Source organism: Cebus imitator, unplaced genomic scaffold, assembly GCF_001604975.1.
Source record: "Cebus imitator isolate Cc_AM_T3 unplaced genomic scaffold, Cebus_imitator-1.0 Scaffold355, whole genome shotgun sequence".
NCBI classification, from domain to species: domain Eukaryota; kingdom Metazoa; phylum Chordata; class Mammalia; order Primates; family Cebidae; genus Cebus; species Cebus imitator.
Window position 1 is genome coordinate 1,340,580 of NW_016107670.1, and position 20,005 is coordinate 1,360,584.

The following is a 20,005-nucleotide window of genomic DNA, read 5'->3' on the forward strand; positions in this document are numbered from 1 at the left end:
ATAAGAGTGCTTGCTGTTCAATTCTCAGTTTCAAGTTTGCCAGAAATGCCTTTGAAATCTCTGTTGTCTTCATTTTTCTTTCTCTTTGCTTTCTAGATTGAAGAGGAGAAGCTAGTTAAGGCCAATATTACCCTTTGGGAAGCCAATATGATCAAGGCCTACAATGCATCATTCTCTGAAAACAGCACTGGACCACCCTTTTTTGTTCATCCTGCAGATGTACCTCGAGGACCCTGCTGGGAAACGATGGTGGGACAGGTAATGCCATGAACAGAAATGTTTGCAATTAGTAGATTAAAAAAAGAGCAGAGTCAACATTTCTTCCATAAGAGTAGCTTTCTAAAAATTGCTTTTTAGTAAAAATAGTTGAGATTTGTTTAATATTGACCGTGTGCTGGCTCTGAATTTCATGTATATAATCTCATGCTATTTGCGAATCTGTCCCTTGAGGTAAATACTATTTGTATGCCCCGTTTACAGTTGCATATAAAGGAAGGATAGTTGTAAAGTGTGCAAAGAGATGTTTACTATCTGTGTTACAATAAAGCACTCGATTTCGATACAGGCCAAAGCAAATATTTAAATGGAACTCTATTTAGTATTATTTGCTTGCTGTAAAACAAAATAAAACAAAACAAACAAAAATAGAGTCTTAGGGAGTGGCCAAGACAGCCAACTAGAAGCAGCTAGTGTGAGTGGCTCTCAAGGAGAGGAATAGAAGGGGGAGTAAATACAGCACCTTCAACTGAAACGTCCAGGTACGTGCATGGGATCTAATCAAGGAAACAACTTGACCCGTGGAGAGCAGAGAAAAGCAAGGCAGAGTGACAGCCCACCTCTTAGTGACATGAAGCCAGGGGACCTTCCTCTGCCTAGGGAAGCTGTGAGTGAATGCACGACCCTGGGAACCCATGCTTCTCCCATGGAACTTGGCAACCCTTGGGTCAGGAGATTCCCTCATGAACCTACTCCACCAGGGCCTTCGTCTGACACAAGAGCTTTGTAAAGTCTCAGCAGAGCAGCCACTTAAGCACATGCAGAGACCCGGGAGCCTTAGATACGTGGGATTTTCCTTTTTAGGCTTTCCATCAAAAGGAGCTGCACCTCTGGCAGAACAGGAGGTTAAACCCCCAAGAACACCCCTTAGGAAAGGGGCTGAATCCAGTGACAGTCTGCAGGCCCCACTTCACAGCACCTCACAGAATGAAACCCACTGACTTGGAACTCCAGCCAGTCACTGGTAGCAGTGTTGAACCTCCCTGAGACAGAGCTCCTGGGAGAAGGGGTGGGCCATCATCTTTGCTGTTTGGTAGACTTAGCCTTTCCAGCCTTCAGACTTCAGAGTCCAAGCTGACCAGGGGCTAGAGCAGACCCTGAGCACAGCATATCTGCTCTATGAAAATGTGGCCAGACTGCTTTTTCAAGTGGGTCCCTAATCCTGTTCCTCCTCACTGGGTAGGACCTCCTAACCGGGGTCTCCAGCCACCTCCTATAGGTGTGTTTGGGCCAGCAACAGGTCTGTACATTTCTGGGATGGAAGTCCCAGAGGGAGGGGCAGCCTGCCATCTTCGCTGTTTCACAGCCTTCACTGTTGATACCTCCAGGGAATAAAACATCTAAGGTGACTAGGGACTGATGCAGGCTCCCAATATAGTGCAGCCACCCTATGAAAAAGTGGACAGACTTTTACAAGGGCGCCCATTTCCATATCTTCTCACTGGACAGGTCCTCCAGGCCTAGGCCTCCAGCTACCCTCTGCCAGAGCTATTGAGCAAGTAGCAGCTCTGTAACACTCTGGACAATATTCCCAGGGACAACTGAAAGCCTCTCTGTCACTACCTCTGCAGTAGAGCTACCCTTGCTACCCTTGGACTAACAAAGGAGCGAAGACCCTAAGTACCTCATCCATACATCCAACAAACTGCAGTTGACTTCAGGAGAGGAGGCCAGACTGTCTCTCACAGGTTCTACCTACTCCCCCCACTGCTTGTCACCAGACAGGGAACCCCCAGCTTGGACCCACAACATAGACCGTCCATCCTGGGCTAATTGCAAGGAGTGATTGCTGATCTGCATCTCCGGAGGATGGAGCCCATACTAAGAAATTTAAATAATGTCCATTTTTGTTAAATAATTTTCCCTTAAGAAAAATAAAATACGATTTTAAGTTATTTATTTTAATGATGATTTTGTAAATAACCCCAGTTGAAGACTAGCCGTACTTTCCCGGAGAAAAGAAATAATGTTTCACCTGGCTTTCTATCACTTAAGGGAAACCAAGGCAAGACAAAGAAAACTCAAGAAAAATCCACTTCAGATCTCTTATTTTTATACAAATCCAATTTATATTTTGAAAAGCTTTTATTATTTTACTTAGTTAGAATTGATATTCCTAATGTGTATTCCATAAATGGATTTTGGGGCTTCAGATTATCATTGAGAACAGCTTTTGTGCAACAGTTCAGTTTAACAGTGATCTGGTCTTTGTGAAATTATTTGAATAATTTTTTACTCCTTTTTTTTGTAAGATAACATGAAAATTGAAGGACTAGCATTAGTCTTATAAAATTCATATAATTCAAACAAATATGTGAATCATATCTTTAATCTCAATCAGGTGCTCATCAAACTTAGGCCAATCAATTATGATTCCAACTGTGAAAGAAAAAAATAAGGTAAATGTGTATTGTGCTAGACATGTATCATTAATAATTGAGTACAGAAATTATGATATAATTGAGAATTCTATTTTACTTTATTCATTAAGCTTTCAGGAACCAGATAAATCTCTCCCATTCATGTTATATGATATTAATTTGATTTCCAGACATGCACATTTCATACAGCTTACAGGAACATATTACATATGAAGTAACAAATGAAAGTTGTCTGCACTTACTAGAGGAGTGCTTGTGATTCAGGCTGTGGTAGACAGAATAATGACCCTCAAAAGCTGTCCACATTCTAATTCCTGAAACAATAAATGTGTTACATGGTAAAATAGACTTTGCAGATAAAATTAAGTCAAAGATCTCAGGTTGAAAGAATTATTGTGGATATGTGAGTGGGCGTAATGAAATCATAAGGATCTTTATAAGCAGGAGACAAAGGGAAAAAGTCAGAAAATTGAGATGTGACAGCAAAACCAGAGGTTGGAGTGATGTGCTTTAAAGATGGAGGAAGGAGATCAAGAGGCAAGGAATACAGGTGGCCTCAGAAACTGAAAAAGAAAACAGATTCTCTCCCCATGTCTGCACTTTGATTTTAGACTTCTGATTTCCAGAACTGTAAGAAGGAAAATTTGTGTTGATGTAAGCCACTACATTTATGGCAATTTGTCACAGCAACAGTAAGAAATGAGTTCACAATGGTACTTGGGTCTCCATGTTCCAAGGCTCTTTGGAGTAAATCTGGTGGTGGTGCTTAACACGAATCTGTTTTATCACAACTAAGCTGCTCCCTAAATCTTGAGCACACGATTCAAGAAAGGAAAATATAGAAAATACAGTTTTCAGAAACTGAAGGAATTTGAGACATTCTCTTCTGCACATCCTGGAACACAGTATGGCCTGAAAGTTAAGAAACCTGCCCTTTAACAGGTAAAAACACCAGTTGAACAGGATTAATAGAATTAGTTGTAAAGAGTAGGATCTGGGCTGGCCATTTCTGGAGTGGAGGAATGCATTAATTAGATAGGAATGTGAAAGCAATCTAGGAGAAAGTTTCGGATGCACATGGTTCTGCAATAGTCCCACACATACTGACTTCAAAGAAAAGAAGTACCATTTACTTAATTTTCCACCTTGGAAGCCCATGGATTATGCTGCTTGTCTTGTCTTTTTGTTTTGTTTTGTTTTAATCCTGTCTGAAGTGGTTTTCCTTGCTTCGTCATCTTTCCTTACTGCCATTTGTAGTTGGATTTCTCCCTTCTCTTTCACCTTCCTTTCTCCAAGGAGCCATTAACATCTGAATAAGTGGGCCAAGGGAAAAGGGGTTGTTCTGACTGGAATGTTGACTAGGCAGATAGAATCTCTGGGAACAAAGAGAACATATAGGACATAACAGATCTGAGTGCTGGAAAGCTCTCGCCTTTAAGAGATCAATATCTGTATCTGTGCATCTGGAAAATTTCTATTCTTTAATTGCTTAAAAAATACGCCTCCAGAAGAAATAGTAAAAGGCAGCTTGTTTGCATGTAAAGTTAGATATGCACCCTCATTCATTGTTCTGTGAGAGCATCACAGATGTTTCCTCTTCTCCATGGATGCCCTCTGCTTTGACTATCTCCAAGGATGTTATGAGACTCAAAGCTCTTATTGTTTTGAATATAGGATAATGTGACTGCTCCTTTACTTCTGCAGATTTTCAAGCAGTCCTTTAGTTTCATTCCTACTGGATTCGTTGAGCTGCAGAGCCATTCCTCCTTGAAGCTATATCCTGAGGTCTGCACTTTGGTGAAGGGGAGAAAGCAAGATAACCACAACGATGGCTAATGTGCCAAGTATTTTCTCCTCAAATTTTTATGTTTCATTCTGAGATACGTTATATTATTATTCCCATTTTATAAATGAGGAGACTGAGACTTAGGAAGGGAATTTACTCAAGACCTCTGAGAACGTCAATGACCGGAGCCCCAATTTAGCCTGCATAATCTGCTTACAGAGTTTGTGTCTTTGTTCACAGTGCTAAATTGTCCCCCAGTTGGCATCGACACACTCTCCTAATGCCTGCCTTGCAACATCTGTATTTGGTGGCCCTTTATGATGTTCCTTGCCTGGTGTTTTCCCTTTACCTATTAATAAATGATTCCTTTAGCTTTGCTGGCCAAAGCTTCCAAGGCATTTTAAGCAATGTTGTGTGTGCAGAGTTTTTAGGTGCAGAGTGTGGGTTTAGCAGGAGACCGGTGTGGGGGCTGTGCTCCCCATCCTGACAAGCACAGGAGGAACTAGGAATGGATGATGTCCTTGAGATGGCCTGGGCTACCATTTTTTGAATTCCATTTCTTTTAAAATATATTTTTCCTATGTTATATAAATAAACATTTAACATTTTTAATACAATGTTTGAATCCTCTTCAGATATTTTATGTGAACGTTAAGTCACTTCTTGGGAAGAAATTGAATTTCAACCTTTGGGATGAGGATGCTTAAGAGGATGTGGAGGACTTCCAAACCACTCTGAAATATTTTCTTACCTGAGGAAGTCTTCTAGACCTGGCAGTAGAAACCTAAAAATATCCCTCATAGCCTTCCTGTAATTGATGCTAGTTACTAGAATCCGAGCTAAACATTGCCTGGAAAGGGTGGGCATGGAGGCATGTGTCTGTAGTTCAAGGTACTTAGGTGGCTGAGACAAGATGATTGCTTGAGCCCAGGAGTTCCAGGTCAGCCTGGGCAAGATAGCAAGATCCCTGTCTCTAAATAAATAAGTAAATAAATGCAAAGAACTGCCTCAGGAAAGGAAAGGAGACAAAGAGTAGGAAAGAGGAAAAAAACTATGTCCAAAAGTAACCACAGGAATGCTATCAATTATTCATTCATTTTGTATTTTTTGAGTGCATGGTAATTGCCAGGCGTTGTGCTAGGTACTAGAGATACACTGGGGAACAAATATAGACCAAAAATTGTAAATTTACAATGGTAACAAGTACTACAAAAATTAAATACATGGACCTTTGGAACCTTTTATAGGGAGCTTACCCTTGTCAGGGAGTTGAGGGAGACTTTACTAAATATGTTGTAAGGACGCATAGTTGCTTACATAAACTGAGTCAAGAAAGAGGTCTAGCAAGTGTGATTGAGACCATATGTAGAGTGAGACCATATGCAAAGACCCTGTGGCCTGGAGGAGTGTGAAGTCTGGGTCCTGAAGAAGGCCAGTGGGGCTGGACCAAAGAAGACAAAGATAAACACAGAAAAGGGAAGAGAAATGCAAAAAGAATATGGATCACTAGACAGGCGTCAGGTTGTGCAGAAGCTTTCAGATTATGCAGAAACCTTATATTCTCTTGCTCCACTTTTCTACTCCAGTTGTTGCAGCAAACAACTGCATGTACTGTTACGTAACAGCATCTAGACTGTTCTGCACACATATTCTTACCTTTACCCCAGTGTTCTCTGCAGTCACCACGTGGAACATTAATACTCTATGGGGCCATCCTTGACGAATGGGAAATGTGAGCTGGTGGATAAGTACATCCCTCTTCCATCTCCTGAGTGGACAATTCTGAGGCTTATTCTATGTGTCTACTAGGTGGATCCCCAGAAGGATTAAGATCCACTTATCTTAGTAGTGACAGCTTGTAACACACCTTGGTGGAGAGACTTTCTTTCCTTCACTGTCTTATTCTTCCCACTCCCCTCTCCTGTTCTCTGCTATCACTTCCCAAAATGTGCTACTGCTTAAAAACCCTTTTCACAGGGAAAAGGGGGAACCAAAGCTGAGGCTGTGTCTTATGTTTATATATTTAAGTTTCAACATAAGTTTTTATTTTCATCATATTTATTTATAGCTAACATATTTATGGCAGATGATATATACATCTTTGATTTATAATAGTAACAATTACCTTATAAAATAAACTATATTAAAGTTAAAAGAAATATTAGATAAATAATATTTCACATGGTACTTGGATATGGCAAGGATTGTGAAGATTGTACATGACAGCACAGGATTTAGGAAACACTGTTCTGAGGTGTGAAGCTAGAACTCAACCTAACAACTCATAGTTAAATGATTCTTTAAGAGATAATTTTTACTCACTAGTCACTTTAGAGGGGAGTCTATATAGGTAGCTGGAAATAAACACCAAAAGATTCTCATATTATGAAATAGCATTAGTATTTCTAGCAAAATATGTCCTGTTAGATGTTCAGTGTCTTCAGCTTTAGGGCATGAATTACTGAGAAGGAACAGAAAGGGAAGAACAAATGCAAGCTATCATGAAAATTTATAATTGTATGTCTATTTTTATATTTATTGCCTATTGACATATGAGAAAATAGTGAACTTCCCCTCTAACTCGTAGCACACACGCTTTGGACATAAATTTAAGCCCACTTGAATTTGAAGCCAACTGAGATAACCAGCTTCTAATTTTCCAAGTCTTTTCTTTTCATATACATGTTATTAAATACATACATACATAATATGTATATAGGGTCTTTGTTAACAAATGAGGTCAGACCACATATACTGTTTTGGAAATTTTTAAAAAACATATTTCCTATTAGAGCATAACATTTTTTGTACCTTTAAAACAGCTTTGTTGAGATATAAATTACACACAATACAGTTCACCCAATTAAAATACAAAATTTGAAAATTAATGAAGATATTTAGGACTTGAACTCAGCTCTGTATCAAGTGGACCTAATGGATATTTACAGAACTCTCCACCCAAAAACAACAGAATATATAGTCTTCTTGGCACTACATGGTACTTACTCTAAAATTGATCATATAATTGGAAGTAAAACACTCCTCAGCAAATGCAAAAGAACTGAAATCATAATAAACAGTCTCTCAGACCACAGGACAATTAGATTGGAAATCAAAATTAAGAAATTCACTCAAAACCACATAACTACATGGAAATTGAACAATTTGCTCCTGAGCGACTCCTGAGTAAATAATGGAATTGAGGCAGAAATCAAGATGTTCTTTGAAACTAATAAGAATAAAGAGACAATGTACCAGAATCTCTGGGACACAACTAAAGCAGTGTTAATTTCTTAAAGACCTACAACCAGAAATACCATTTGACCCAGCAATCCCATTACTGGGTATATACCCAAAGAAACATAAATCATTCTGTTATAAAAATACATGCCCACATATGTTCATTGCAGCACTATTCACAATAGTAGAGACATGGAATCATCCCAAATGCCTATTAATGATAGATTGGACAAAGAAAATGTGCCATATGTACCCTATAGAATACTATGCAGCCATAAAAAGGAATGCAGTCATGTACTTTGCACAGACATGGATGGAGGTGAAAGCCATTATACTCAGCAAACTAACACAGAAACAGAAAACCAAACACCACATGTTCTCACTCATATGTGGGAGCTGAAGAATGAAAACACATGGGCATTGGGAGGGGAACAACACACACCGGGGCCTGGTGGGGGGTGAGAGGGAAGGAAGAGCATCAGGAATAAGAGCTAATACATGCAGAGCTTAATACTTAGGTGATGGGTTGATAAGTGCAGCAAACCACCGTGGCATACATTTACCTATGTAACAAACCTGCACATGTACCCCGGAACTTAAAATAAGAAAAATACACTAAACATTTTTTTAAAAATACACAATTCAATGGTTTCTAATGTAGTCACATAGTGAGTCATCCAGCACCACGATAGCATTTTGTTTTAAGGGCTTACAATATAATATACCATTGTGTGGACATTTAATTTGTTTTATTTAATAAATCTCCCAAGCATATTTGAATTTTTCCATTTTTAATCTGGAAGAAGCAGTACTTTCATGATTGTATGTACAGATCACAGGCATTTCTAAAAGTAGTTTTCTTGATCAAGCGCCAAACATTTTAAAATGTGGTGGATTTTAATACATTTTTCCCCAACGTTGTGCCCAGTGTAACTTCTCCGTCAGTTTATGCTCATGCTATTTCACTACACTTACCAATATGAAGAAACATAGATTTTACATTTATCACTCTGTGAGGCAACAACTCATTCTTTTCATTTGCGTTTTTAGTAGTGAGGTTTAGGTATTTTTCGGTTTTAATGGACCGTTGGTATATGTTCTTCTGTGAATTTTTAATTTGTGCCTTTTGCTGTTTTCTTTCTTCATTGGATTGTCCGCCTGTATTCATACTGATTTGTAAAAGCTTTTAACGTGTTAGCAGTACTCATCCTCTATCATATATGTTGCAAGTACTTTTTCCACATTTGTCTTTCAAGTCTGTAAATAGTGCCATTCACCACATAGAATTTTAAGCTGCTGTGTGGTCAATATTTTCCTATCTGTTTTTGGCTCTTGTATCATGCTTATAAAATTGCTCAGTAAAAAGAAAACTTTTGATTTAGTAAATGGGAAATAATTATTTTTAAAGTGATAAAATAGGAGTGAAATATTTTTTATTTTCTTGAAATGCCTAGTCATTTTCTTCTTTTGCCATTAATTGTAGTCTTCAAGCCAATACTTCTTTAGAAACATGACAGATTTAATGCCAACACTAGGACCATTTGAAGACGGAACTGTGTGTTTTAATAGAGATAATATTTCAACAGGAGTTTGTGCGGCTGACGGTCTCTGATGTTCTGACTACCTACGTCACAATCCTCATTGGGGACTTTCTTAGAGCATGTTTTGTGAGGTTTTGCAATTATTGCTGGTGCTGGGACTTGGAATACGGATACGTAAGTATGATGTTAATTTTGTTCTTATAAGATTTTTCCTTTGTGATTCATCATTTACACACACTATATAAGGGAAAGGCATCATAGAGTTTACTAGGTGGGATCATCTTTTTAGATATCAATAAATGCAGACTAATGAGTACATTTATAGTACAGAGAAGGTCAGTCTTGTGTATCATAATTTACAATATTCTAGTAAAATTAGCACAAGATAGCAAAAGCAATGGACCTCAACTTGTTAGTTAAAATGTTGAACTCAGTAAATCTTGGCCCTGTAGCCCATTCTTCCTATCTTGAAGCAGGGAAGGATGGCTAATATCAACTGCATATTCTATTTATGCCTTTGAATTCTACTAAACTCCTGGATATTATCATGTGCCAGTCACTGTGCAGCAGTTGCAGTGGCAGGATAAAAGGATTTGGTAAATATGGTACTTGCTTCACAAAGTTCACAGTCTAATAAGAGCTTGACAGAGACACAAACAAGAGATTACAGAAAGTTCAAGGAAGGCCTAGTTTGCTGTCATGCATCTGGCACGTTGTGGAGCTAAATTCTGGCAGGGGTGGCTTCTTTTCCTGAAACAACGGCTCCAATTTCTCAGAACCACACTGATGCTAACTCCATCACCAGCTTTCTCTCTATGCTCAACCTCAGGTCCCCCAGCAAAGTCTGAGGTCAACAGCACACTCATCACTCTGTGACTAGCAGATCGTCTGGCTTCCACTGTCCTCCTTTGCAGTCAACCTGGCTTCAGTCATTCCAGGAAATATGACCTGGGGGTTGGTAGTACTCATTTGCTTAAAATCTTCCAGTGGCTTACCAAGTACTTAGAATGACTTCTAAATCCATTTCTAGGCCTTCAGTACCCTGGATGATCTGCTTCTTTTCTTTCTTTCTCAAGTCATTTGCTACCACTTTTGCTCTTGCTTTGTAAAGTTCACAAACATAGGCTTCTTTTTTTTTGAGACAGAGTTTTGCTCTTGTTACCCAGACTGGAGTGCAATGGCGCAATCTTGGTTCGCCACAACCTCCGCCTCCCAGGTTCAAGAGATTCTCCTGCCTCAGCCTCCCCAGTAGCTGGAATTACAGGCATGCACCACCACGCCCAGCTAATTTTATATTTTTAATAGAGATGCAGTTTCACCATGTTGGCCAGGCTGGTCTCGAACTCCCGACGTCAGGTGATCTGCCCACCTAGGCCTCCCAAAGTGCTGGGATTACAGGCGTGAGCCATGGCGCCCAGCTAATGGGCTGCTTTTTATGCCCAAACACAAGATGCCCCTTACATTTGCACTTGCTGTTTCTCCCTCAAGGGGTGCTGTTGCCCTAGAACTTGGAATAGCTCATTTCTTCTTGTCATTAAATTCAGCCATTCTGTTACCTACTTAGAGCTTCTCTGACCACCTATTCTAACATAGCTAATCAGGCACTCTTTATTTCAACACACTGTTTTGTTTTCATCATAAGCTGTGCAACCATTTGACATTACTCTTGTAAAATGTATTTATGGTCTATCTCCCTCTGTTAGAATTAACACTCTATGAAAATAGAGGCCCTGACATCTGTTACTTGAGCTGTACAAGTCACATCGCAGGCACCGCGTGTTGGCTAGCTGTTTGAACGTTGAGCCTCGCATCTTAGCACCATCAAGGCAGCACTCTCTATTGGCAGAACTCTGCCTCCTTTGAAGCACGTGCCTACAGAGTCTCAGTGTTTGTAACGTTTTTGAGTTCTTGAGCCAGTCATGCTTCTCCCCTCACCTGTGAGGCAATATCCTTTATAGCTGATCTTCTATCTGTTTTATCTCATGCCCTCTAGTCTCTAGATAAGTCCCACATTTAGGACTGTTTTCAAGATTTCAGCCTAGATCTTCTGTCTGACTGTGTGACTTTGAGATGGTACCTTTTATGAGGTCATCTCTATCACCCTCATTGAAAGTGCCTCCTTGGACTGGCCAAAAGCAGTTAGGTAATGCTCTTCAGTGAACGACAGTGAGGTAACGGCTATAGATCCAGGATGCTCTTGTGTTGCTTTCTCATTCTTTGCTATGAGGTATTCAGCTGGCTTTGTTTCATTTCTAATTTCCTTGCCTGATTCAGCTCCTCTGAGGCAGACATAAAAATGGCCATTTCTTCCTTAGACCGTTCCTTGGCTTGTGCTTACCTTTTATCCCTTGGCTGCTTTCTTCTGGCAGAAAATCTGACTGCAAATATGAAGTCAATATAACATGACCTGGATGCATAAAAGCTGTAATTAAATGACTGTAATTTATTATTTATTGAGTGCTGACAGTGCTCCTGGGTTAGTACAAAGTACAGGAAAAAAGACAAGTTCCTGTTTGAGGTCATAAAGAATTTTCTCCCACGTTACCTTCGGAAGGCTCAAAAAAGCTCTGTGAGAATCAAAACAAGTTTTAAAACATTAATGATGGATGATGAATCTTTGATGTAGATCTCATTGTCGTTGACTTATCAAATGGATAGCTTACACAGATGAGGGCCTACTAGGTGCAAGCCATTATGAGCAAACTCTGTGCTAGGTGATAACAGAATACAGGGTTGTAGAAGATGTAGACTTATGGAGAGGTTGCACATTTGTCCGGCAAGGTAGATTCAGCTAAAGAATATTTTTGTTTGGTATGCCAGTGGTGGTGGTTATTTTTGTTTCATTTTTTTATGAGCTAATATTTTAAAATGAGGACTTTTACGTAAAAACACATGAATTTCTTGTATTTCTTGAAAGGACTGGCAACATTCAGTTCATACTCCCACTAGGGAGAAATTGGCTAGCGTTGAGAAACCATGGCCATCTACAGTTGGGTTATTCATTCTCCAGTTCCTCATACTCTTCACCACTCTTCTCTTCAAAGCTACCAATATTGATAAGGAACATAAAATGTAAATGCCATAGGAGAACTCAATTGTATGGCCCTTTGGAAGAGAGAGAGAGAGAGGTACATTAGTAGAAATGCAGACATGGAGGAGGAGACATTTGAACTAAGTCTTGAAGGATGGTCAGGATTTCAAGAGATGAAAGGAGTCCCTTGTGGAGGGACAAATGTAAGACAGGGACCCAGAGCTAGACAGTATGGGCAATGCAGGCATAAATTAAAAAAACTGGCCGGACACAGTGGCTTACGCCTGTAATCCCAATGCTTTGGGAGGCTGAGGCAGGCAGATCATGAGATCAGGAGATCGAGACCATCCTGACTAACACGGTGAAACCCCATCTCTACTAAAAATACAAAAAATTAGCCGGGTGTGGTGGCATGTGCCTGTAGTCCCAGCTACTCGGGAAGCTGAGGCAGAAGAATCTCTTGAACCTGGGAGACGGAGGTTGCAGTGAGCCGAGATCACACCACTGTACCCCAGCCTAGGCGACAGAGTGAGACTCCGTCTCAAAAAGAAAAAAAAGAGAAAAAACCCACTAAAATGAAGGTGTATTAGAGCAGAAAAGGCTGATAAAAATGTTTCTCTGCTATTCTCCTAGACCTGCCAATCAACAATATGGTTTCAGAAAGTACCTGTCATATAGGGAAGGAGAACCTGAGATGGGCAGAGGAGATACTTGAGAATTCTGTGAGAAATAAAACGTGGTCCTTTCTACTATGCACACACACACACACACACACACACACACACACACAGCATATGTTTTTTCTTCTGAATTCCAAAAATAATGGCAGTTTATTGTAAAAAATTTGGAAAATACAACAAAGCTAACACAAAAGTAAAAATCATAGGTTATCTCTGCCACTAATGAGATTATTTGAATTGTTGAATCAAAGTCTTAGATAACAAGTGCCACGTAGTTATATATAGTAACATAGATTTATATAAATACACACATATATACATTTGCGTATGTGTGCATGTACACAGATAGGTAGATAGGTTGGTTACCTGCTTTTATTTGTTTTACCTACCAGTGACCATTTCCCAATACTATTAACTGTTATTTTATAACATGCCTTTTAAATGGTTGTATACTATTCTGCATGTGAATGTAGTATAATTAATCTAATTATTTTTTAATTTACTTTGAGTTGAACTTTGTCTAATTTTTCTTAAGATAATAAGTGTTGTGATGATATTTAATTATATTCATGTAGATAAATGCCTTCATAGATAAATCATAGTGCACACATTATTTTCTTACAATAAATTTCTCTGAGTTGAATTGCCCAGTCACAGAAAGGGCCTTTAAAAAAGCCTATTCACTTTTATTACAACAGCCTCTGTAGAAACTCTGCAGATTTTACCATTAGATTCAGAGATCTATAGAATGCTAAAGTTGGGTGGCTTTTGACACAATCAACTGTAATGCTTGTTTTTAACATGTGAAAAATTGCACCTGTGTGTTGAAATGAGGTTCCTAAGTTTACGTAGTGAGAGAATAGTAAGGACAATGAAGCATACTTCTGGACCAAAATGTTATGTTAAATGTACTGAATTATATACTGGCTTTATCAAAGTAAGTTGGGTTAAAAGGGATTGTGAATATTTTTCAAGTCATAAATTTATGGTCATAGTGTTATCACAACAAACCTATGAAGATTAACTAAGGTGGGAAAATTACTGGCTTGGAGCAGATTATTAGACCAATGTAAGTTAATGTAATGTAAGTTAGTATCTCCCAGGCTTCTCTGAGCATAGGTCTCAGTGTTTCAAAAGAGTTCATGGAGAGTAGAATAATTTGTCCCTAGGAAGGATTTTAACTGCTCTAATTTAATACAAAGTACGGCCTCTTGTAAACACTTTGAGTTTTCTGTAACAGTTCAATGCAGAATGTCTTTATCTTCACTTCAGTTTTCATTGACACCATTCTTGCTATTTACCAACAAAGCAAGTGAAGAATATCCAGGAAGAAATAGAATTAGATTCAGGGCCTGATGGGGTAAAGGAATGTTCAATAAACTCAGCATGATGTTCACAATTGTATTTTTAAGGTAATCATTGTTCAGTTTACATAAATGGCGATGGGAAGGGTGCTTAAAGTCTGATGAAGTGTGCTTAAGATTATCGGTAAATAAGAGGCATGTAATTGACTGACTACCTGAGTGGATTCCCAATCATATTATATTGTATTATATTACATCTCAATGTACTGCTTATTTTGTGTGAGAAAATCTACAAAATACATATATTATTCCATGTGATCATACCAGCAATGCTGTGAGCTGGTATTATTGTTCCTACTTTGCAGTAAACTGAGGCTAGAGGATGTTAAATAATTGCTCAAAGACACATTGCTGGTTAGGGGTAGAGTGAGGCCTGAAACCCGAGTCTCATCACCTTGAAAGCCATCAACCAAATTTCTATCATGTTGAATTTTCACTGTAATGCTTGACTCTAGAAATTTTACAACCTCTGCTAAAACTTGAATAATTCATGCATCAAACCTATGGCTTTTGGAACTCAAAACTACTGCAGGTATGTTCCTAGCCTTAGGCATACCTGTAGTAGAATGGAGTTAGCAAATGAGATGGGATACAGAATTAGAAGATCAACTATTCTCTAGCTGGGAACATGGAGATATTATATATCAGTTCAGGAAGGTATCATGCTAAAGAGTAAGTAAGAAATCATCACCATCCCATGAGGAGTAGAGAACATGGAAACAGGGACAATACAGGCTGTATTTTAAGTGCCCTTTGAATATGTGGACAGGATCTGTCTGCAGTTAACAGGATCCTACTCTCAGCTATGGTTGAAGTACAAAGCCTCAAGTGCTCAATCATCCTAGCAGATGAGTCTATAGTGTGTCCTAGATCAGTGGTTCTGAAATTTGAGCATGCATCAGAATCCCCTGAGGACCTGTGAAAACAGCATTTCTTATTCAGTAGATCTGGGGCGAGGCCCGAGACTGTGCTTTTCTAACAAGTTCCCAGGTGATGCAGCTGACTCTTGTCTGAGGACCACACCCAAGAGCCACTGCTCTGGAGCCACAGCCCAGGCCAGCTTACAGCTCTAAGCAGAGTGATTCCAGCTGTGGGAAATGGGATTTATGTGGAGAAGGTCAGGCAACTCATGCCGTGACAGAATTAATTCTCTCTAAGATCCTGAATTGCATTTCATGTTATCCACAGGTTGGCAATCTGCCTCAAATAACAAAACTTGCAGAGAGAAAAGGGATCTTCCCAGGCCTTTTCTTTGTCCAGTGAGCACCACATGTCTTCCCTCTGGGTGGATGACCTAGCACATCACAAGCAAAGGTCCAAAAATTAAACAACATCATTTCCAGTCCCTTGACTATGATGGACTTTAGCCCAAATCCACACGTGCTTTTCTGGTGCTGGCCCCCAACAGTCTCGCCAGCAATAAGCAGCCATTAGTGAGTTTATTATACTTATCACAGTCAAATAATTTTATGATCGCAAAGTTCAAGAGAATCTATTTTTTCCTTTTTCCATAACCATCTTTTACCTTTGAGTTTTTTTCTGTTTTAGAAACTGTTTTAAAAAATGTATTGCAAATTGATTTATATTTATTAAAGTATTGCTTTAAAATTTTAAAATAGAATGTCATGTTTAAAAAAGCCTACCTCTAAAAAAATGAGAACTGACTTTTATACTATATACATAGTTCAGAAGTTGGCAAACTTCTGCTCTAAAGGTCTAGATATTTTAACCTTAGCAAGCCATAGCATCTCTGTTTTAACTGCTAAACTCTATTGTTTTAGTACTAGTCATAGACAATATATAAATGAATGAATATAGCTGTATTCCAATAAAAATGTATTTGTTAGAACAGGTGGCAGTCCAGAGTTGGCACATGGACCATAGTATGCTGACCCTTGGTCTAGTTCATTTTTATTGATTTTCGTGTCAGGAAACTAAGCCTAATGAGATAAGTGACCTGCCCAGCTCATCCAGCTAAGAAATGGTAGAGTGAAGTCTAAAATACAGGTTTGAATCCCCGTCAAATGTCTATTCTACAAATCCACTTGGTCCAGTATGACCACCCTATATCCTTTCTCTGCATCAGGCCAATTTATATACCAAGGGGTTTGTTCCTCCAGCTGCCCCTGCCACAAACACAGCATGAAGCTAGGGACCCTAGGGTGTCCTTTATGCTTTCTAGTTAACTAGTTATAAAATATTTCATCTCAAATGACCTTCAGGAGGTCGAGAGAGTGAAGAAAATAGGTATTTAAAACTTTGAGCTTTTTCCATGTTCAGTAGTTTGGTGGGCTTACCTCATCACACCATTCTAAGGAGGCCAAGGTTTAAGGTTTGATTTTTAAACTGACACAGAGGAAGGCTGTTCCAAGGCCACAGATGGCACAGGCCACCCAAATGAGCGTTTTTTAGATGTGTTCTATGATTCACACGGGGCTCCAGGGGAAAAGTGCTGAAGGTCATCCAGAGCAGGGCACTCCCCTAGAAGGAAAGAGACCCAGAGTTAATGTTCTCCAGAAAAGAAGCAATTCATTTATTCTCCATGAAGGACACATTTTTTTTTTCATTGCTGATTTCAGAACAAAAACTGTCCACCAAACCTTTTTGCCTCTTGTGAATATTGCCCTTCTAGAAAATCTGCAAACTACTGAAACACTTTGTAGCTGTCCTTCAACAGTATCTAAAATGATACTCCAATTATCCAGGTCATCTTTGTTCTGTTTAATACACAGGACTCTTTATTATTTCATTATGTATCATCTTATTTTACCTTGAGGGTTAACCATTCCTGTTATGCCATACTTGCTGCTCTGTTACAAGGCAGATTGTCTTTATGTTTCAGTTGAATAGAAGAGTAACACTGCCTTTTAGGAAAGTGATGAAGTTGAGGCCTGGATTCATGAGACTCTTGAGCCCAAGCATTTGAAAGCTGGGAATGGTTTTGTTGGAGTTCCAAATCAGGAACCAATTATATTTTTTTTACAAGTATATTTTTGAGTTCTTGGGTTTGGGAGGAACAGAGGCTCTCCTAAGTCAGTGTGTGTGTGTGTGTGTGTGTGTGTGTGTGCTTGTGTGTGTATGTGTGTATGTGTTGGGGAGGGAGTTGTTATGGGGATATGTGTGGTCTGAAGCACACCTGGAGATAATAAGATCTGAGCAGCTAGGGACCTGGCAGTATCTTGGTCTCTTTTTCCACGGTCTTCTTGGCATTCTTATTTCATATTTTCTGCTCTCTTATTCCCTTATTACCAATTGGTCAGTCTCCTCTGATTCTCTAGCCCAAATTAAATAAGAGCCAGTTTTATTGCCCTTGCTAATTAGCACTAACTCCATTGTTAGAACCTCCTGTTAGGATGCGTAATGTATCACTAGGAAGTCTTTGGATGGACCACTCTATCACAGTTTCCCACCAAGTGTTGCTGCCCTGAGCGTGATGGTATTATCCAAGACATGAAGACTGGACATTGAATTGAATAACTTCTTAAGCTTTTGTTACATTTCTTTTGCTATATTTATTTTATGTTAAAGTTAATTCACATTTTCATCAAAAGAATTTTTAATATGAAACCTTAGAAAAGGAAAATTATAGTCCATCACCCACATATAAGCTATGACTATCTTGCTGATTATTTTCTAGTCTGTGTGTGTAGTTTCATATAGTTGATTAATGTGTGACTTTATATTTTTTGTTTAACATTAGAACACAGTTTTTGCTCATGCACATAAATATTCTTTCAAAATGATTGTAATTCATTGCAATATATCATAGTATAAATATACTGTATAAACTTAACTAATGTTCAACACTTAGATGGTTTCATCATTGCTTGTTAAAGTTTATCATCACCTCAGATAATTTTATTAAGACAGATTCTAGAAGTTTTCTTACAGAGTCAAAAAGAATAAGATTTTTAAAGCTTTTAATATGTAGTCTCAAATTGTTTTTCTGAAAGGTTGCTACAGTTTTTACTTTCACCAGCAGTGTATAAGAAAGCCTGTCTTGCTATACTTTCATACCATTGGATGACAACATTTTAAAATGAGTCTCATGTTAAAAAAAAAAAAAAAGGGTGCTTTCTTTGTTTTATTTATCTCTGGTTACTTATCCTAGTGATTATTCTGCTATTGTTGCTGAAGGAAAGTAGTTGAAACCTTAGCCATGCCTACGCAGAACCACTTGCCTTTCAGTTTTGACCATGTGAGATGCTAATCCAATGAACACCGTGTCTCCTCTAGCCTTCGTACACGGAATTCGACATCAGTGGCAACGTCCTCGCTCTGATCTTCAACCAAGGCATGATCTGGTAGGCCAGCTGTTGGATAGCTTATCACTTACAGAAAAGCCTCCAAGGTTATTTTTGCATAAAGCGCTGAATCCTGGTGTTAGAGGAGAACACAATCGATGTCTAACTCAATATTTACTTTTGCGAAGTAGATGCCTGTAAATAGTTTCTGTTTTTTTCCATATCTTAAACGTCAATCATCAAAGGTGTCGCTCTGTTTCGCAGGGCACTCCTTCATCAAATAATGGGAATCTATGTTTTGGTTGGTAGATTTATTTGAAGACTATATTTTTATATTTTGTGACACCAGGATCTAGCTAATTTTAAAAATAATATTTTATCAAATCCAGTAGTTTATCGAGATAAAACACGTGTTTTATGAAGGTCAAGTTAAAATATGATCTTCATTTTGTAACTTGTTTCACAGGGCCATTGGCACATCAGAATAATTTTTTTTTTCATGTGTGAAGGGTTGTCATATGTTTCATAGGGCCATTGGCACATTAGAATAATTTTTTTTTCATGTGTGAAGGGTTGTCATATCTTTTGTCAAATAAAAGCATTCTCACTGTAAACTTGACAGGTTAAGATGAGTCGATACAGTAGAAATCGTTTTTGAGTTTAAAAATTGAATCCTGACATCTGATTCATCTGGGGACTATGTGTCTTGGAAATCTGTCACTTCAGATTTCCAGCCTACAAGCAATTACTATCGGGCTACTTTATCCTGGGGACATGTAGCTAAAACAATATTATGCTATTAACCACACCATTGTGCCATTCACAAATGCCAGTATAGACTCAGTTTTTGAACAAGCTTCATATATTGCACAAATATAGCTGGGCTGAATTACTAAAACTTTGGGTGCTGGCAGACACTGGACCCCTCTGCAAATGTGAAAACTGTCTTGTTTCAGTCACACAAAGACCACCCTCAAGGGCTCTGTCATCCTCTCATGGGGACTGTCACATTCCTGTGCCTGACTAGGTGAATCAATATGGAAAAGACACTATAAAAATGTTATTTCCTCCTTTGTCAGGTAGGTTTCAAAAATCTGATTTTTATACCTTTCCTGTCTAAATTTTCCAAGTATGACTCACATGTCCAGAGTCACTAAGGAAGGAAATGCATCCTTCATTTTCCAAGCAGTGGAAAATCTCAAAGTCAAGGTGGCCCAGGGAATGTCTACTGACACAGAAGTAAAGGGAGCAGCTTCTGTGGGTTCTGAGCTTTCATTTCCTAGAGTTCAGTTTGCTGTCATGGCAGAAAATGGCTAACACAGCTATGGGAGTAATGAGAAACCACTGTTCTGTCAGTGGCTTTTATACAAAGTGTCATAAATCCCTCAGGCCTTGTGGGTACCGTTCATGAAGACATCTGCTGCACGTCGATTGTGTTCTTTCAGAGTTAAGACAACAGATT

General features: G+C 38.8%; 1 protein-coding gene across 1 annotated transcript in view; it reads left to right on the forward strand.

Annotated features, from left to right (window-relative positions):
- TMC1 (transmembrane channel like 1) overlaps positions 1-20,005 on the forward strand; it is a 137,975-nt gene that overhangs the window by 98,950 nt on the left and 19,020 nt on the right. The window contains exons 13-15 of the mRNA XM_037730607.1: positions 97-258; positions 9,270-9,398; positions 18,536-18,603. Coding sequence (XP_037586535.1) covers positions 97-258; positions 9,270-9,398; positions 18,536-18,603 — 359 coding nt within the window. The remainder of the gene's footprint in view (positions 1-96; positions 259-9,269; positions 9,399-18,535; positions 18,604-20,005) is intronic.